This window comes from Scomber japonicus, chromosome 20 (genome assembly GCF_027409825.1).
Source record: "Scomber japonicus isolate fScoJap1 chromosome 20, fScoJap1.pri, whole genome shotgun sequence".
Taxonomy (NCBI): Eukaryota; Metazoa; Chordata; class Actinopteri; order Scombriformes; family Scombridae; genus Scomber; species Scomber japonicus.
Window position 1 is genome coordinate 24,490,263 of NC_070597.1, and position 19,804 is coordinate 24,510,066.

Here is a 19,804-nt window from a genome sequence, read left to right on the forward strand (position 1 = left end):
CCTCAACTCAATTAACAGGTACAGTCTATTAAAATTCAGCCATAACACTGTTCCTAATGCTATTATACAGATTGTGATGGCAAAGAGATGACGGATATTAGAAGATATAAGCATATAAGCATATTACTGAATGTCAAAACAGTATCAAATCTGCTAATCAAATCCAAATCCTTTTGAATCCCTTATTAAATCGCATGAGTTCTAGCTCACAGCATTTCTAAATAGGTAAAGTTAGAAATAACTCAAACTCAAAGGTCAAGACCAGATCTGCAATCACTTTTCGCTGAGTAAGAAGCTACGAACACACCAAGTTGAAACTTAAGTCCTGTGACAGTTGGTTGTACATGGCGGGAGATTATTGCTGTGTCTCAAATCACACACGTCATCGTAGTGCACTATGAGTACCTGGATGGTGCACTCAAAACGGTCCAAAAGTTGAGTGTGGAACTATGGACACTATGGACCACACTATCTTGGCTACGGAGCAGAAGGATAGGGATCACTGTTCAAACTGGAAATGGCGGTCGTAGATGTTGTAATTGAGACAACACTAACCTGTTGAAATTTGCGCACTACACAAGTAAGTACATAGTGTACAAAGTATCTACAAAGAAGAGTACTTAACTATAACGCATTGTATATGAATGTCTCTGATTGTTCTCTAGCTGTCCACTGACCTCTTTGGAGTTGATGGGACAAGATTAGCTTTATCATTTTAACAAAAACAGTCATTTGCAAGAGAACACTCGCCACATTTTATTTTGGTCTTCGGGCAAATTTATGGAATTAACACTAATTAGCAACAGCTGATCTCCCGGCAACGTTTACAGAGGAGGTACCTCACCTCGCTTGAGATAAAGACCTTTGCTAATGTCATAAGATTATTACATTTAAAAAACAAAATATAGGCTTATTAAGCTTAAGGGAAAACAAGCAGTAGCACAATTTAACCAACACAGTCCATGTATTTAATGAGGTGATAAGGTTTAAACCATCATTCATTAGCTATATTGATAATGAGATAAGAAGTTTAAGGATCTGCCTGATTCAGCTGAGCAGGTGATGGATTGACGTACAATTGCTATACAGTAATTAATAAAATAAGAACTTTGCAATGTGGTTTTAAAAGTTGTGGAAGGTAGAAAGAACTTTGTTCCAGTAGTTTCATGAGGGAAAACCAAGCATGTAATTTCAAATTCTCAAAGTGATGACCATAAAAAGGTATAATGGTGCATTCCAGTTGTGGAACACGACGGTTTCTACTAAAAATTTGGTTAGTGAATTTCTCTGTTTGGGTTTCTGTTGGTCCATTGGATATTGATATTGGTCTCTCTGGAAAAGCCTCTGAAACCCCATTTGGACTGACATCATACACTCAAAATTTCCATTATAAAAATACAGCTCTTTGGTGTGTTAGCAGCTCTTTGGCCACTGTCACAATTTTTTTGGCTTCAGTTTCCCAAACTTGCAATGAAACCTGCACAGGATGATTTGAAACAACACTGAATTGCATGTTAGGGTCACTACTACTCAAATAGCCAGTGCCCTCATCTGTAGTGTATGGATGTGTGTGTATTAGTGTCTGAAGGGGTCATGACAGCCTCTTTATGGCATGATGGCTGGCCTGGCCCTGGGGGTAGGGAAATATGAAGACAGCAAGTCGATAGTAGAAGAGAGGTGTTCGGCGCTAACGGTGAGAGGGGTTTAAAAGCGCTGGGCTTGAAATGACACCCTCCATCTCAACTTCCATCCATCCAGCCTCCCTTCTACAGATTAACTGGGGCGTAGATCCATAAAACTAACAAACAGACAAGGCCTGCTACTACCACATATACACCCATCACACTCTGATTATGCACATGGAACTACCTTGCTAATTGCTTTTTATGCAGGTGCTGTACTGGTATAACAGAACCCTGCTGAAGCTCAAGCTGACATTTTCAGAAATCATCATCCTTCAATCCATCATCCACATTAACACACATGCTGCATTGGTAATTGAACATAATCCCGAATCTAGTCGGCTTCCTTCATTCATATTTATTTCTGTTTTTCCTCAGAACAAGCTGTGCGCTGATGTTCCGATGTGATTCTAATCCAAGCTCCACCACAATTAGGACGCCGCAGTGCAGATGTCGAGCGAAATCTGCTGTTTAAAAGTGATTAATGATAATTAGAGGGAAGAGAAAATAAAACAGAGCAAGCTTCTTCATCAGAAGCCGTGTGACAGATAATCTGCCGCAGTATTATTAGCCCAATGTGATTTTCCATGTGTGTGACAGTGTTTGAAGCGGTGTGTGTCTCTGATTGATGGCTGTTTCAAATGTTTTGAACAGCAGCTTATGACGAATGCTTCTCAAACACTTAAAAAGATTTGTATTAAATAAAGCTGTATCCCCTCTTTAGCAAGGGGCTAACTCTCTGTTGAATTCATTAGCGGTAATTCTAATTTAATCTGTTTACACTAATATCATTTGAATGCACCATGCACCATGTAAGATTTTTTGTCCGTCATCATAATATTTCATCAGTTGATGTCAATACCGGGTGTGGAAAGGTCAGACGGATCGATTCTTAATTTCATTACACGTCTCAGGTGAAGGAAAAATCTGCTCAATATTATTTGCGTTTCAAAGATTTTCCACACTGCAGAGTCTCATCTGATGCTGATGAAAAGTGAGGGAAAAAGAAATAATGAAAGGTCTTTAGCAGTGTAATAATGGCTTACAATAGAGTTTTCTCTCCTCAGTCCTGGTCTTTTGTTGCTGGAATGATAGCTCTTTAAAAGATGATAGCTCTCTGATATGGAGGTACTGAAGAGCAACAGTAAACTGAGAAGGTCTTTATTTCTCTAAAGTATGTTTTCTTCACGATCATAGTCACCTTTGATAAGCACTAGAAGCTGATGGAGTGGAGTTTTAACTTTTATACTTTCATTGTGTTCTTCAAGTAAATCTTATCCCTGGACAACATGTGAAGAAGCTGTACAAAGACATAGAAGAATACGACACACTAGACCAAAACTGTAATCTTAGATGTGAAGGTGTTTGGAAAATGGCTGGCAATAATACAAGAACAAAAACACACAATCAACCAAAGTATAACTTTAGCCATGCTAGAAGTGGGCAGCTGTGGTGGTGATGTCAACCAGTTGGTAGGTCCACCACTTTTGTGCAGACTGATATTTTGACAAATACAGTATTGTCTGGAATGCCATTGGACAGGCATGTGCCTGCAGGTTTTTGTTCCAACCAATCAAGAGCACACGATTCGACCAATCAACTGTCTGTCTGCTTGGTTGGAATGAAAACCTGCAGCCACATGGACCTTTATGGAATAGTTTGGAGATCATTACCATAGTAAAAGTATTCATGTTTCTCAGAGGATGAATCCTTAGTGTTGGCCCCCAGAGAGAGTGTCATCACCATGTTAAAAAGGTTGCACCCTGCTTCCTAGAAATGACGTTCATATACGGCTAAACATCCCAATCAAGTTGTGTTGCCAAATGTAATTGATGTCTGGATTATGTTCACAGGTAATGTTTTTTTTGAATGAATGAAGTTCTACATTTATATATATCGCTCTGAAGTCAGGGGAAGAAATGGTAGGCATGTAAGATGCAGAACTTTGACAACAAAGACCGGGTTTGCATCCTGATTCTTGTGCTTGGGTATAGGCAAACAAAGCCTATGCCTGTATCTTAAATGGTAAGAATCCTGCTATACTTCAAGTCACTGCAGACTTATTTCTGTATTAAACAGAGACCATGATCTTTCCCTAACCATAACCAAGTGTTGCCAGAGTCTAAACATAATCATAAAAAGTTTAATATTGCTGTAGTCTCTACATTTAAAAACCCTGTAGTATCAACATTTTTGCAATTTACCAAACATTTTGATTAACAATATGTCTTATTATGTTGAGAGAAAATTTGATTGTGCCAACATTATGTTTAAAGCATAATCATGTCTAGCAAAATGTAGGAATTTGGAATGCAATTTAGTTGTATATGAATGTAATTTCTACAGGGTTGAACATTTTCAAATCAGAGTGAAATGTCACAAGAACTATTGGATGCCCTGCCATGAAATTTTGTACATACATTAATATCCTCCTCAGGAAGAACTGTAATAACTTTATGGATCCCCTGATTTTTATATATATATATATATATATATATATATATATATATATATATATATATATTTTTTTTTTTTTTTTTTTTTATCAGGTCAGAACTTGTCCATTTCCCCCCAAAACCTTGATTTGTGACCCAAGACCTGACAAACTAATGATACTCCCATTATCTTCACCTACACTTTGTTTAGTGCACGCGTCTCTATTGTCTCACTTCTACAAGAGATTAGCACATGTTGGTAAGCTAACAAGGAAAAGGAAGATAATCATGGTAAACATTATACAGTACCTGCTCAAACTGAGCATGTTGATCATGCTGAAGTTAGTACTTAGCTCAAAGCTCTGCTGTGCCTTAACACAGCCTCACGGAGCTGCTGGCATGGCTTTTTCATTTTATTACAACATTAAAATCAAGTTGAAACAGAGACTTGAAACTGTCAAGTCACCTTTATTTTCTTTATTTTTACCTCCTTTCTCATTTTGGCACATTGAAGTTGTGAACATAAACCAGATTTAAGACCCCCCCCCCCCCCCCCCCCCCCGCTGGTGTATTTTCTAAAATATTTTTTTGGGGGGACTTTTTATGTTCTTTATTAGAGTTGACAAAAATAGGGATGAGAAGAAACATACATGACATACAGCAAAGGTTCCCTGTCAGACTAGACACTACTGATCATGAAACAAAAGAAACTACGGTGAGATCAAGTGGTTATATTATTATATTTAGAAGAAAAATCTGATTTTAAGGCACAAACATGAGACTTGAAGACATTTTGCAGTGTGAGATCTGATGTATCTTTGTCCGTGTTCCTAAGATTCTGTGTATTCTATATTTTACCTAGCACCGGCATGTTGAAACTATTTCACAAAGAGTCATGTGGCTGCAGGTTTTCATTTCAACCAAACAGGAACACACCAGGCTTCACTCATTTAATTAACTAATGTCAGTCTTCAGGCTGTTGACTGGTCGGATAATGCATGGTCTTTAATTGAAACAAAAACCTGTAGACCCTTTATGGAATAGTTTGGACATGACTGATGTAGCAGCAACACAAGGGCAATAAAGTTCAAGTTGAAGATGTCATTTGGTGAAAAGCAAACATCTGTAAAAGACAAACAAAACAAAACAAATATAGAAATCTATGAAACAAATGTGAATGTGGTTGTGTGTAGAATTAAAGTTGATTTTTTTTTTTTTTAGTTAGTTCACTCAAATGTCAGAGTGTCCTTGAACGTACCAGCGGCAAGTGTTTGCAATATAGTCCCTGAGTGACTGTGCTTCAACATAACGCTGACAAAAACTAAAAGAGCTGAATTCTTCCCTGTGATGGATCACCTATGTTTCAAGTACAGTGGACTGAAATGAACACAAAGCAGTGATTGCCTGGAAGTAAGGAAATCAATCTCAACGCTTTAGAAAAGTGTTGGCATTGCAGTAAAGTACACACCCAAACATTCGCACCACTTTGAGCTTTTAACCTTGGCACGTTCTATTGACACATTTGACTGGATTTCAAACATTAAAATATTGATATCAACAGTCTATCAGCTTTAGCGTTGGTCAAACCTTAGGTCATTTATTCACGTTACCATATAAATAAAAGAGTAATCTGAAGATTTTCTTTAGCAGAATAATAGGATGACTGAGTTTTCTCTGAGTGAGTAGAACCATGAGCCGACCTGCACTGGAGGAATAATATTTAGAATATTTTAGCACTTATTAAAAGACCAAGGTGTTTCATTTTCAGATTAGACTGTGAAGCAGCTCTGGGGACTCACACAGAGCATAAATTAACCCCCCTGGTACTGAAATGTTTTGTATGGCAGCCAGCCGATACACAACACAACATTAGTCTCTCTTTCACTTGTAAACACACACTATATTCAGACAGGAGGCACAGTGTTCTTGGTAATCTCGTAATTAATCGTCTTATGTATGCAGATGATTCGGTTCTATTTTCTGCTGTTCGGTATATTCTCCCAACGAGGCTGCTGACTTTAACATCAGATTTAATCCAAAATAAGAGTGTAATGATGATGTAATGATAATTAGAAATCTGTATTTTTGCTCTGCGTAAGTGGAGATTCCTTTAAAGTAAACAATGAGGTAAAATAAGGAGAAACATGTCTCAATGCTTGTGATAAGTGTTTCATTTAGACACAATAGACACAGTATTCGTAGTAGTATAAATTATGGTGACACAAAGTAATACCTTGAATACCAACTTGAATACACATCAAATATTCCACATATACAAGTATATTTACAACTTGGAATTGTGTTCATTGTTGAATCTCTGTGAGTGAATCACCTGAACAAAGCAGATTAGGTAACATTTGTTTGTGATCCCCCTGGTATTAACATGCAATCCGTATCTGGATACATTATCCATATAATCACATGTTATTAGTAGCTGGTATCATTCTGTCCATATTGTGATTAGATCTCTATATATGCTAATTAGGTAAGCAGATTTAGTGGAAGCAATGCTACTGTATGGGCTTTACTTAGTTTCAACTACAACTACAAGCCTGCTGGAACAGTACCTGGCTGTGGGGGGATTTTGGTGTAGTGGCCACAGTCAGAATTGCAGGTCTTTTCTCCACGATCACGAGAAAATGAACATTAAATGATTCATCTTTTTTTCTGTATTAGAAATTAGGAAAAATATGGCTTTTCAAATGACCTTTAAACCATGAACTGCAGTCATTCTATAACCTTAACCAAGTATATATCAATGTAACCTTGACAACGAAGGTCCCCCAATCTCCTAAATGTCCCCTAATCCTGTAAATATTGTTGTAAATTTCAGTTTTCTACAGACAATCAACGTTGGCTTTTTTAAAATGAATGCGATCATTCCTTTCACCAAGTGTAACCGAAATGACAAAATTCCCCATGTCATTTGAAACCCAAACCATGATTCTTCCTTAAAATCTACACTTTTTTTTATTAGTTTGGAGGAGAGAATTTGATCCATTAAGTCCAATAAAATGTGAAAAGACTAGAAGAGCTGTGTCAGTAAATGATTTCATGCTATTCATGTGTGAGAGGACTAAACAATGTGGAATGTATGTAAGTATGGAGCACCATCTTAGTATCCTGTCTTTTTAATACAACCATGGATTACGCAGATTGCAATTACAATGTGTTCTGTATACATTTACATCTGCATTGCCCTGATCAACATAAGATACCATACTGAAATGGAATTTTCAAAGTGGGACAGTTGTTTCTTAAACATTAGCTCATCTGCACCTAATAAAATAAAAGACAATTTTTCAAGTGTCTTACAACGATAGTCAGGCATTAAAATTAACACTGAAACCCGTTTTTCTTGCTGTAATCATTCTTCCTGTTCATACCATTAGAAGATTCCTTCATAATGTACTTACAATGGAAGTGATGGAGGACTAAATCCACAGTCCTCCTTCTGTGTAAAAATGTATTTAACAGTTGATCTTAAGCTAATATGAAGCTTCAGCGTCCAAATGAGTCAAATCTTCATCTTCTATGTTTCAACGTTACAGTCTGTTTTAGTGACAAAGTCTTTTTGTTACTATACTTCCACCACAGCTTAACAGGACACACTGTCTGAAGAAAAACAAAGAGGGAATTTGATGGTAAAAAGCCTGTAAATGTGTCAGATATCACTTGATATGACTAACTCACACTGATGAAGCTCAATAGAAGCTGATCAGAGACTTTTAAATGATTGTGTGGACACACTGTGGATTTAGTCCTCATCACTTCCATTGAAAGCACATTAGAAGGAGGTCTTTTAATAGTCAGTATGAACAGGAGGAATGATTACATCAGGAAAAATGGTTCATACGGACACCTGACTATAGTTTAATTTTGGCAACTCCACAGATTGTACTGTTTTTTCAGTTCAACCATGATGAGACCATGTTTATTACTCTTCTACATTATACCTCTGCAGATAGACAGTCACGTCAAACGTCATAAGGATGTCATTGTGTGTTCCAACATTTTATAGTGCTGGTCATATATTCATCTGCATAAACGCTTGGGTTCATGTTCAAGAATGATAAGAAATCCTATGAATACAAATGCATGTGGAGACTGGCTAAAGTATCTTTGATGCACTGGTTCATCCTGACAACGTCTATAGTAATTGTCTATATATGTGTGTATCTGTACCATCTGAGGCTGTGTTTAATGTTTTTTAAGTTTGAAATGTGATCTTTTACTATCATGGACCGTAGTGTGTAAGAAAGTGATACTGGATTGAACACACACACACACACACACACACACACACACACACACACACACACACACACACACACACACACACACACACACAAGCAAAATGGAGAAAAAGAAAAAGGCACGATGAATGAGGAGATATGACGGGATGATTTAAGGACGAAGGCTTTAGAGTGTTAATGCTCCCACACACACACATGCACACACACACATACACACCGCCATACCCCCCCCCCCCCCCATGTCCTCCCACAGGCTGCCATTTTCATTCCATTTCAGAAGGATGCTTTGCTTTAAAAAAGTTTTAATATTTCTCCCTTTGTTCACGTTTCAAGGACATGCACAGCCACTCATCTGCAGATGGGGGCGAGATAAAACCAGAGAGAGAGAGAGAGGGAGAGGGAGAGAGAGAGAGAAAGAGAGAAAGAGAGAAAGAGAGAAAGAAAGGGAATTTTCTGCATTTTCGATTATAAAACATTATATTGGACCTTGAAGTCACAGTTTTTTCTCGCTCAGAAAAAGGCTGGGGTGGGCTGTCAGGGGAGGTGGCGGAGGATGTTTTCTAGTTGCCATTTCACTCAGAAACAGTTGTTTGAGAGAGGAGAACATGGCAAAAGGGAATGGGATGTAGAAAAAAAAACATCTGTTAGCAACCTCTGTTGAACTTGTTTTCCCTGTGGTTTGGCAGTTCTACAGTAGCAGCAGCTACAACTATCAAGTCTATGTGAGCGGCGCAGCCAGTTATTCTACTGGGGAAAAAAACAGCAATTGTGAACTCCTTCAATACAGACTGTGATTGGAGACTGATACTGAATTTGGACCACATACCTTCAAGCAAGGCTGTGCTTTGAAAAGGGGAGAACAGGACTATGAACTCATGGGTTGTTAAAAAATAAATAAAATGGTCATTGTACTTTTTCAAGATGAACAAAAGAACTGCTGTGTTAGTTTCTGCACTAACCCTACTGGAGATTACCTTCAGTGTCATTTACTGGAGACAGACACTGACATACAGTCAAATCATTCAAATTAAATACAATAAATGCAAAGACAGAAATATAGTTTTGGCTATTTATGACATGTAATAATGTCATCTTTGTTTTCTTTTTGATACCCCTCCTCACGTTTACAAGTTTACGCACTTTATTTTATAGTGACTTTATCTTATTATTTAATTATTATGTTTTATTCATCTTTTATTTTATTTGGGTATTCTTAATTTTTATTTTATTTTATTCATTATTTTTTGTGGACCCAGAACAAAATGTCTGTTTTAATCCATTTTGAGAGCATGTATTAGAGGCAAAAATGTCTAAGTGGTGTAACCATAAAAAATATTCTTAATCATGTCAATCAGAAACCATTTACAGTTTTTTAAAATTAAGTAATTATTTGTATACATAAATACCCTGTCGGTGGATAACATATTTAATATTTATTTAATTATTTTGTGGTTACACCATTTGACATTTCCAGGAGCATTCAGTCTTACTTTTGGTAAAAAATGGTACAAATGACATAAACCAACAAAAATACAAAATGTACATTTGACCAAACCTGATGCTGCTTTTAGCATAGGTATCTGACATCTTTATAGTATACAAATAACAGAAAACCACAAAAAGTATATTAAGTGCCCACCCCATCAAAAAAATTGCAAAGGAGGGCAATTTTCTCCCCTCTACCCTTAATAATGTCTGCAGCGCTTCGTGTCCAGCTCCATGTATAGACCAGGCCAGATCAGAGGCAAAATAACAATGTCCTCCAATCCCCTGTTGAAATTATGTATTTACCATCAATACAACCATTTACTTTTCTTAGCCTTCCTGTCTTGGGTGATGTTATGTGCAACGTGGCAACAGAGTGACATCACATTTCAGACACAGTAACAGTCGTAAAGTGCAAATCTCTCCGGAGCCTCTTTGCTGGGTTCAGAGCAACGCCTCCAACACACTGTTAACCCACAAAGGGCAAATCGGTGACTGAGGGGATGGGTGAAATAAAACATGAAGCCCTGGAGGAAGGCTCCATAAACACTCTCTCTCTCTCTCTCTCTGTGTGTGTGTGTGTGTGAAAGAGAGAGAGAGAGAGAGAGAGAGAGAGAGAGAGAGAGAGGGAGAGAGAGAGAGAGAGAGAGAGAGAGAGAGAGAGAGAGAGAGAGAGAGAGAGAGAGAGAGAGAGAGAGAGAGAGAGAGAGAGAGAGAGAGAGAGAGAGAGAGGTGTGTGTTACAGCTCCCTCCACCCTGAAGGATGCAGTAAACACTTGTTTTATTATGATTCGAATATCAGCTCTCAGAATGTGAGGGAGGATAAATTATTATCATTAATTATAATAAATTTGCCCGTCAAGACTGCAATTATTTTGTTGCCACACAGATTGGTTATTCACATAATGATGGTGGTGGGAATGCGGCGGCGGCGTGAGTGACTCATGATTTTGTTGAACAATCAAAGCCGTGGAAGCTAATTGTTTCACTCGTCAAACATTTTAAAATGGCAGCAGTGTGTGTGAGACGTGTGCGTGTGCGTGTGTGTGTGTGTGTGTGTGTGTGTGTTTGAAAGTGTGTGAAAGAGGTAAAAGCTTCACCATCATCTCCCAGACAAGTTTGTTACCGCTTCAAGCACGGATGAAAATCACTGCTGTCATGTTAGAACTCTTTCGGAGTTTCACATTCCATCGCTGCAGATTGGCTCATTAAGATCTTTCCAAAATCTGCTTTGAATAATAAAATAATACACACATAAAAAAAACATGATAGTGAAGCTGAAATCAGATAACTTATTCTCTTAAGAGACCTGGAACAAAGATTTAAGGTTTTACGTCAAGGTCCAATTTAGTCTTTTGAGCTTAAAGCTGTTTTTGCTATGAATAATCTTTCCAAAATCAATTCTGCTTACCGTGTGTAGATTATTCCTGAGTGGGGGTGGGGAGGGGCGTTTTAATATTACATGAGCTGGTCAGGCATTTTAATGCTGTCCAGAGTACATACATGGGTTATTTTTTCAACCCATACAGCAGTAATAATTAGGAGTCCCAATTATCAACTTTTTCCTAGCTGCACTTTCTTCTTCTTTAATGTGTTTCCAAGTCTTGATTTTATGCACAGAGCTGCGTTTCCTGCTACTGCTTTACATCAGAGGTTAGGGGGAAGAGCGTGTTTTTTGCAAATCAACTAAAATAAAGGAGTGGTCAGGGTTAGACAACAAATACACTTAGTTAGATTCAGGGAAAGATCATGGCTAGAGGAAAAAAAAGTCTTTTCTAATGCAGTTATTTTATAAATTGTGTATTTACTACCTTGTGAAGATTTTAAAAAGTGCTCCAAGTTTATTATTATACTATTATTATAAAATGTTAATTTCAAGTCTCCAACATGAAAGTTGAATATGTTAACCCTATTTTACATCCTTTTCTTTCAGGCCAAAGTACTTCAATTATTGACACTGATTGTCAGCACTGGACGTAAATGATGTGGTGCAGAAATATATACTGGGCTGCTTCTGAAAGAGCTTGTTTAACCCAAACACTGAATCAACTTGGTGGGAAAATAAAATGAAATAAAATCAGACCCTACAAGATCATCAAATGGATTGTGGTAATGTTACTGGTATCTATGTGACTATGTTTTGGCTAGTTTGTGTTGATATAACCTGAGTCTTGTATAGTTAGAGACATGTATGTAATGCAGACAGACAGATAAGTCCTTTTCATTAAGAATATCTGAAAAAGCATGTTTTGCTGCTCATTCTGGTTAAAAGTTTGAAACCTGTTTCACCTCTAACCGGATGTGGTCAGAAATGTGCTCTATATCCATCCCCAACAGTGATATCAGAGGGTCCTGGAGTACACCTGTACATCTGTGCAGCAAGTTATGCTTTAATCCTTACATACTGCTCAGGGTCAAATCTGTAATTTTTTTACATTCAAGGGCTGTAAACAAATTACATCTTAAAAAAACAAAAACAAACAGTTGTTGTATTCATCATATTCTATCAAATGTTCACCTGAACCATAAAATAGTGATTATGAATGTTTTTTTTCTCCATAAGATTAATCATTAATTAATGACTGAGGAGGATTTATGAATGTGAATTTGTATAGAGACTAATTATGAGTCAGAATATGAACAGTATGTAAAGGGTTAATGTAAAAGTATATTAGGGATTCAGAGCTTCAAGAACAGTTTCATTAGCTTCAACTGTAAACTTACATAACTTCAATATAATGACTAAAATAAATAGGAAACTGTTGGCTAAACATTTTATAATAAAAACTGATAATATGTCAGATCTTATGTTTGTGATAACATTGATATCCTTCAGTGCAATAGTCATCTGTCAAAGTTACAGTAATGCTATTTAGTAAAAATGAGGATGCTTTTGTAACATTAATTCTGCGTCATCAAGGCTTGCAGCAAAAGTGTTTTGGTATGCTGGTAACCATGGAGGTGTATGCAATTAACAGCAAAGTATTTCCATTTTCACCTTGATGTTTTTGAAATATCTGGGCTGACACACTCATCGTGGCAGCATGAGCTTTCATGCTGTTGCTGAAATGAGGTGAATTGCAGGGTGTCTGGCCTCGCTGCAGACCCACACACACAGGGCTCCACTGGTTTTGTGTGTGCTGCAGTTATCTTGGCCAGTAATTTTCCATGAAAGTCCAGTTAGTCAAGCGTTGCATTGACTTCCATTAATTGTAAACAGCCTAACCCAAACTCTAACCTTAACCTAACATCATTAGATTAGAACTGGTCTTTGGTCCCCATGAGTACTACCGGTCCCAACAAAGTCAGTGGTCCCAAAAAGATCACAAAAACATGAACACAAACACACACACACACACAGTGCACACACCTCTCCAGAGAAGGCCTGCCCATTCAACACGTGTTCAGAGCCCTGTCCATCCTCGCTGCCGAAGTGTAGCCGGATCTCCTCCAGACGATGGCTGTATGTCATAGGCCCGCCAGAGATGTTAACCAGGTGCTCCTTGTCCAATCGCAGAGAGACGTGGCGGCCTGTGTTGTACATGGTCCCTCCCACCTGAGGAAGAGCAGACGAGGAAGCGTTCATAAAAAAATCAAAGCAATCATATGAAACTACAGTACATATTGAAATATACATATTGAAACTGAGGCAGAACATCTCAACATAGAACTCACAGCTTATGGCCGACAGATGCTGCTTATGACTTATGATATATACCATAAAGTACTACTGATGGTTACATGTAGTGATTGCAGTATGATAGTAGATGGTAACACATAGTATAACAGTAGCCAAAGGGGAGAAGTAACAGTAATGTCAGTTACACAGTATTATCTAAAGACACTAATCATACCAAGTAAGGCTGTAGCAGCAAAATTAAGATGGATGCTTTTTATTTGTAACAGAATGAATGTGCCATTTCTTCTTTTAAATGTGACATAGACTGGCTTAAATGCCTGCCTGCAACCCAGATGTCCTCCCAGATAATGATAAAGTGGAAGCTGGATGTTCCCACTGGCATACAAATGCACAGAAGTCCTGACTACAAACAGAAAAAAAACTCTAATTGCGGAAATTCCAGCTGTAGATCACTGTTATCAACTGACCATTCAACCAAAGGCTATTGGCCCACCAAACTCCAGCCCAAATTAACTTGTAATTTCTTAGATTTTAAGCTATTAAAAAGCAATTTAACATGCTACTTCGCTTGAATACTCCCCCTTCCATATAAAAAAATGAATTTAAACACAGAACTCTCTGGGAAAAAAACCCAATAACTGCTGTTGCTCTCATGTTGTTCTTTATGAGGTGCAGCATGTGAATGAAAACACAACCTCATTATTAGAATAATATATTTTGGTAAGAAATATCATTGTATGTATTTATTTATTGAAAAACTGCAGGTTCTTACAGAAAATAAAGAAGAAATCCAAACAGTCAGTTTGTAATAATGTTTGCTGTCTTATAAGTGGTATTTGAACATGCAGCGGTGGAACAGTTATTACCATACGCTTATTTTGTTTGCCTCACTCTGTCTTTTGGCTGACAGAGCAGTGACTTATTTTTTTATTAAGAACTTTGAAAAAAAAAAGTGAGTAAATGAGGAAAATCGGGTTCTCTCGAAATCTTCTACAGCTGAATGGGCTTTAGTTTCAGTAATAAGGAGATACTGTTGTCTTGTATTTCTGACAGCCTTGGAAGTCGAGTTTTTGTCATGTCTTGTCTCATCAGCAAAGCTCAGTGATTTACGCTGGAACAGTCCTGAGGGTTTTTTTAATTAGGCAGCAATCTAAGCAGGTGGGAGACGCAATATTGTAAAGTGCAACAACAGTTCACCAGACAAAGAAGAGTTTGAAGCCTAAAGTGATAAGAAAGGACAGGCAAAGATAAAAAAATATAAAACAGGAACTTTGCCTTTGAAGGTTGAAATAATCAGAATATGCTCACACTTGATTCTTTAAAAGGTTTTAAGGGAGACATGGGCATTTTTACCTGTTATCAGACAGTGGGCAGTGAAGTGGCAGACAGGAAATGAGGGGATAGATGGGTATGACATGCAACAAAGGTCCTTCGCTAGAATCAAACCAGGGATGTTGCAGTTTCGTGTCATTCTCAGTAACCTTTCGACTACCAGGGTACTTTATCAGTAACTCTTTATTTATTTATAATTGGGAGTTGTTTCAAAGTGAAGCATTGATATTCACTGCATGACTTTGGCTGGACTTCCATCACTCTTATCTGCCTTTCTCTTTCCTCTCCTCTTTCCACTCCCTTTGCTTTCCCCTCCTCTCCCCTCATTCATTTTACCACTCGCTTTCAAAATCATGCCCACCCCCCACCCCCGCCCTCTGCCCACCCTTCCTTTAAATTCCCAGAGAAAGAAGTCTGCCCACACATTGTAAATATTTTATAGAACCTCTGAAAAATCAATGATTTGAAAGGAGAAAGAGAGAGGAAGAGGGAGCGATGCAAAGATGAGATAAGTACGTGGAGCTGGAGGAGAGAGGTGTATTGGATTTAGTGCCCGAACAGGAAAAGGTAGAGCGGAGTGAGTGAAGGAAAGTCTTTTAGGTTTCCTGACGAGGCTGGGGATGATGATGAGGTGAGACCCCTGAAAAGGCCAGAAAAATCTCATCCCCTTTAAAACTTCCTCTGGTTATTATTAATGAGGGGAAATTGGTGCAGAGGTCTTTGGATTCTCTGTGTAGTTCCTCTGAAAAGCTTCCGAAATAAAGAAAATATAGCAGCCTGGTAATGATGGACACATGCTGTAAAGCACTATGGTACACCGAAAGGACTGTTGTAAACGGCTGTATAAATAAAGTACATTTACATTTACATTTACATGTTCCAAAATAACCCATCTGTCAGCACTATAATTGAAGTTTAGATAGATTTTCATACAAAAACTATGACTGATCAATCACATTACTGTGTGTGATGTGAAAGGTGTGGCATTCAGTGATACATCCACAGAGAATTATCATCTGACTCTTCAATCCCCTCAGGGAATATTTGACTAAAAAATTTGCCAGGTGGACAGAAACATGAATGAATTCTAGTGTTGCTCTAGATGTGTCATTAGATTAGAGTATCATGTTTGCCATAACTTTATAAGGCTGTAATACGTCAAATATGACTTTTAGTTTGGTGTGGAAATCTGCCCAGGTGGCGACAAAAAACAGTACAAATGTATTAATGTAGCTTTAAGGTGAGGTCAAAGCGATGGTTTGGAAGCACACACCTAATTTGCAGTGTAATAAAAACCTCACACTAATGTTTGTGTTTATTCTGTTGCCTTTACTGTATATGAAAGTCGAAAGTACAGAGAGACAATAGTGAGAGGGAGATGACAGTATATCATCACCCTTCAGCTGGTACTGATACTATATGTACAACCACTCTCATGAAATGAATGGCCTTGCAGAGGTTAAATGGCTCCCCACCAGTCAGTCAGAAGTGAAGAAGCTTTTCGGATGAGAGATGACATCTCTTCAAGTACCTAAATCAAGCCCAGCTGCCCTTGACTTAACTCTTCTACATATAACATCAAATTACATTCATATTTCATCTTGACAGAAGAGAATCGTGAGAGCCTTTTATTGCAGGTCCTTATCAGGTAAACATGGGTTGTTTTAGGCATCTGAACATATGACAGTTGCTGTCCTGTGAGAACAGTCCTACTGTAACTCTCAACCAGATGTTGGCACGTGGCTGCAGGGATTTGCTTCCATTTAGCCCAAACTGCTGCCAAGAAGCTTACATTGCCTAGAATCTAATTGCTTTAGACATTATGTTTCTATGGCTCCAATCAAAATTTGCCTAAATTGGCACTGAGGGGCCTAATAATGAAAAGAAGTAGTAGTGTGTGGACATTTTCACCACAGAGCACAGAACAGAGAAAGAGCAGTTGGAATATTGAGGTTCTCTTGCCTGCCTTATATCTTCACATTGTTGTTTCATGTGACTGTTGCACATACCAAACACTGTACACTCAGTACACAAGATGGCAGTTTTTTTCTTTTTTCTAGCCAATATCTGTTGTTTAGGCTGATTGCTCATGTCAGGGAAAAATGCTGGCTGGGAGGCGAGGGTAGTGGAGTGTGGTTGGAATGACAGAGGTGAGGAGAGTAATCGTGTTTGTCTTACACTGAAAGCGAGATACAGGCCTGCGAAGAGAACATATATAGTAGGAAAAAAAGCAGCTGCTTTCTAATTGGTAATTCTTTCATCTCCTGGGATCAATGATCCCCAGCTAGTGAAGTGAAGTATTCACAACAGCATAACAAAGAACACCATGGTATGTGTAATCATAGACTTTAAACAATAATGGACGTTTGGACGATGGTTTGTAGTCTCCAGTTTTGAAGTCTTGCATTTTGACATTCGCCATCTTGGATTTTTGGAGCCAGGAGTCGCCGTATAGAGCTAGCTAACTTGGTCACTTGTCTCTGGTTAATTGTGATAATGCTAATGTCTCTGTGAATCTGGGGTTACACCATTGTTACGTTACCTAACCAATGTTGCCACCGTGGCACCACAACGTAGCTACGCCCTAAGGCATACCATCACATTTAAAATAAATCGGCCCATAACTTTCAAAATGAACATCATTCTATATTGAAGGAGACTTCAAACTAGTGATTGGGACCATGAACGCATTAGGAAACTTTTCACTTAATAAATAAAGTGAGAAGTAGGGTCATTTTCTCATAGACTTTCATATAATCAGACTTCTTTTTGCAGCTAGTGGAGTCACCCTCTGTTGGCCAGTAGAGAGAATGCATGCACTTCCACAATGGCTTCATTTTTCAGACCTGGATGAACTTTAAAATGCTGATTTTGAAAAGAAAAGAAAAATACAAGTATTTCTGGAGTACTTCATGAAAATACAGAACTCATTCATATTTCAAGTAAAACTGTAAAGGGTTCAAAGACGTTTAACCACATTTATCAAGTAGAAGGGAAGAATAAATAAAATAAAATAAAAATGAATACCCACACACTTGAGTAAAACTTGTTTACTTCAACTGTCATGTTTCTGCTGCAACAATTATCAGACAAAGTCAATGCGGTGGAAAGGTTGCAAACAAAGCATAGACAGTGTATTCCAATTGGCTTTCTCATTATTCTTTGGAGTCTCGACATTTCTGTGAGTAGTGAAGTAATTATTACAAACAGATTGTGGATTTTATATTTTTACTCTCTGTGCTTTTGTTGTCTGTTCATAGAAATAAATCCTGCCTGTCAGATAAGCAGGGAACTTATATATAATGCTGTGTAAAAAACAACAGTAAAACTCATGTCTGAACATCATGCTATTAAACTGATTATATTGTCTTCACTTTTACTCTAATGGCTTCAAAATCACATCATGAAATGTGTCACTGCACTTCAGTCCTTCATGGACAGTAATGTCATACATGGTGTTCAAATCCTCTCTATGAGAGACACAACACTTTTATCATGAGAGACACAACACTTGTATCATTTATAAACAATGATACATTTCGATGTAGATGTATCTCTACTTACACAGTTTTACATGTTTTGTATTGAGTAATCTATTCTGTATGAAATGTGGTATCAAGTATCTATGTAATTGTTCTTCCTGTATTAGTGACCTGGGTTACAACAACACTGATAGAACCATCTGTCTCCTCCTACACAAGTCTTCTTAACTATGGAGATTATACAATCTATACAATTGGAGGGCAACAGTCCAGCAGAGACATGAGCATAACATTGCTTTGTAATTTGCTTTTTATCCCTGAAGTTGTTGCTTTTTGGTTCCTTTTAACTCAGGCTCTTGAAATATAACAGTGTTTGCATTAATGTAAAAAAGTGAGTGTTTGAAAAGCACATTGTCAGGTGATAATGTGCCACTGAAAATGGGAAAATAGTCCCCAAACAAATATAGTTTATCTTCTTGTTTGGGTAACATCTACAAAAAAGTATAGCGCTCAGCTGTTATGGGAAATTACAGGGATTTGAAAAACTGACAGTAAATATTCACGATTCATTTTTTTAAAGTATTGATTGTATGTCTGAGAGTGCCACAGACAGAGAAGAAACGTCAGAAAATATTTAGAGACTGACTAACACATTATTGCTTTTGGTCTTTTCATGTGGTATGTTGACAATGAAAATAATATAGAGTAACTCCAGCCTCAGACCTTAAATCAACAGTCTGATCAGTCTGGTATAGAATTCATACATGATGTCCCCTTAAATGAAACCTCTGTAACCTTAAAGGTTTGTATATCCAACTCATTGTTATTCTAACCACACAGGTTTTTCCTAACCCCTCCTCAGGATTGTGTGGGTATGTGCAGACTGTGGCTGATTGACATCCGGCTGATTCTCCTGTTGGGGTTTGTTACACCCTTATCATTTATATAACTACATGTTGTTTGGTGTCTTCACAGAAATCTCAGCCTAGCTCCACCCTACTACAACCTGAGCAGAGATCTAATATGGTGTCATATTGTCAATCTGAAGTATTTTTCACCTTTACATGACCATCTCTGTATGGATACAACTGCCTTGAATTGTCCTGTAACTTAGGGGTTGTACATATGGGATCTTTACCATCTCTACCATCCATCCCATTTGACATGAATGCAGCATAATCATCCAGGTGTGCAGGGCTTTAACTGCAACCCTTGGAGTACTATATAGAGCTCAGCAAAAAAGTTGAACTGGGCTCAACTTTTGTCTCAGTGCAACCTGACTTACTTTGTATTGCGAACATCATATTGTTTACTTGGCGAAAGATAAAACAATATCTGCTGTAATATCTTTCCAGAGTTGTAAAATCCTGTCTGTGAGTTTTATAAACCGCTTTGCACTGTTTTGGCTTCAGATAAGTTTTTAAAAGTACTTATCTGTATTTCCAACACAACCTCCTGGTTCATATTTTATTGTCTTACCGTTACCTCAAGC

At 37.8% G+C, this 19,804-nt stretch overlaps 1 protein-coding gene across 1 annotated transcript in view; it reads right to left on the minus strand.

Moving 5' to 3' along the window:
• ca10a (carbonic anhydrase Xa) overlaps positions 1–19,804 on the minus strand; it is a 240,071-nt gene that overhangs the window by 15,484 nt on the left and 204,783 nt on the right. Inside the window, exon 7 of the mRNA XM_053341436.1 lies at positions 13,229–13,414. Coding sequence (XP_053197411.1) covers positions 13,229–13,414 — 186 coding nt within the window. The remainder of the gene's footprint in view (positions 1–13,228; positions 13,415–19,804) is intronic.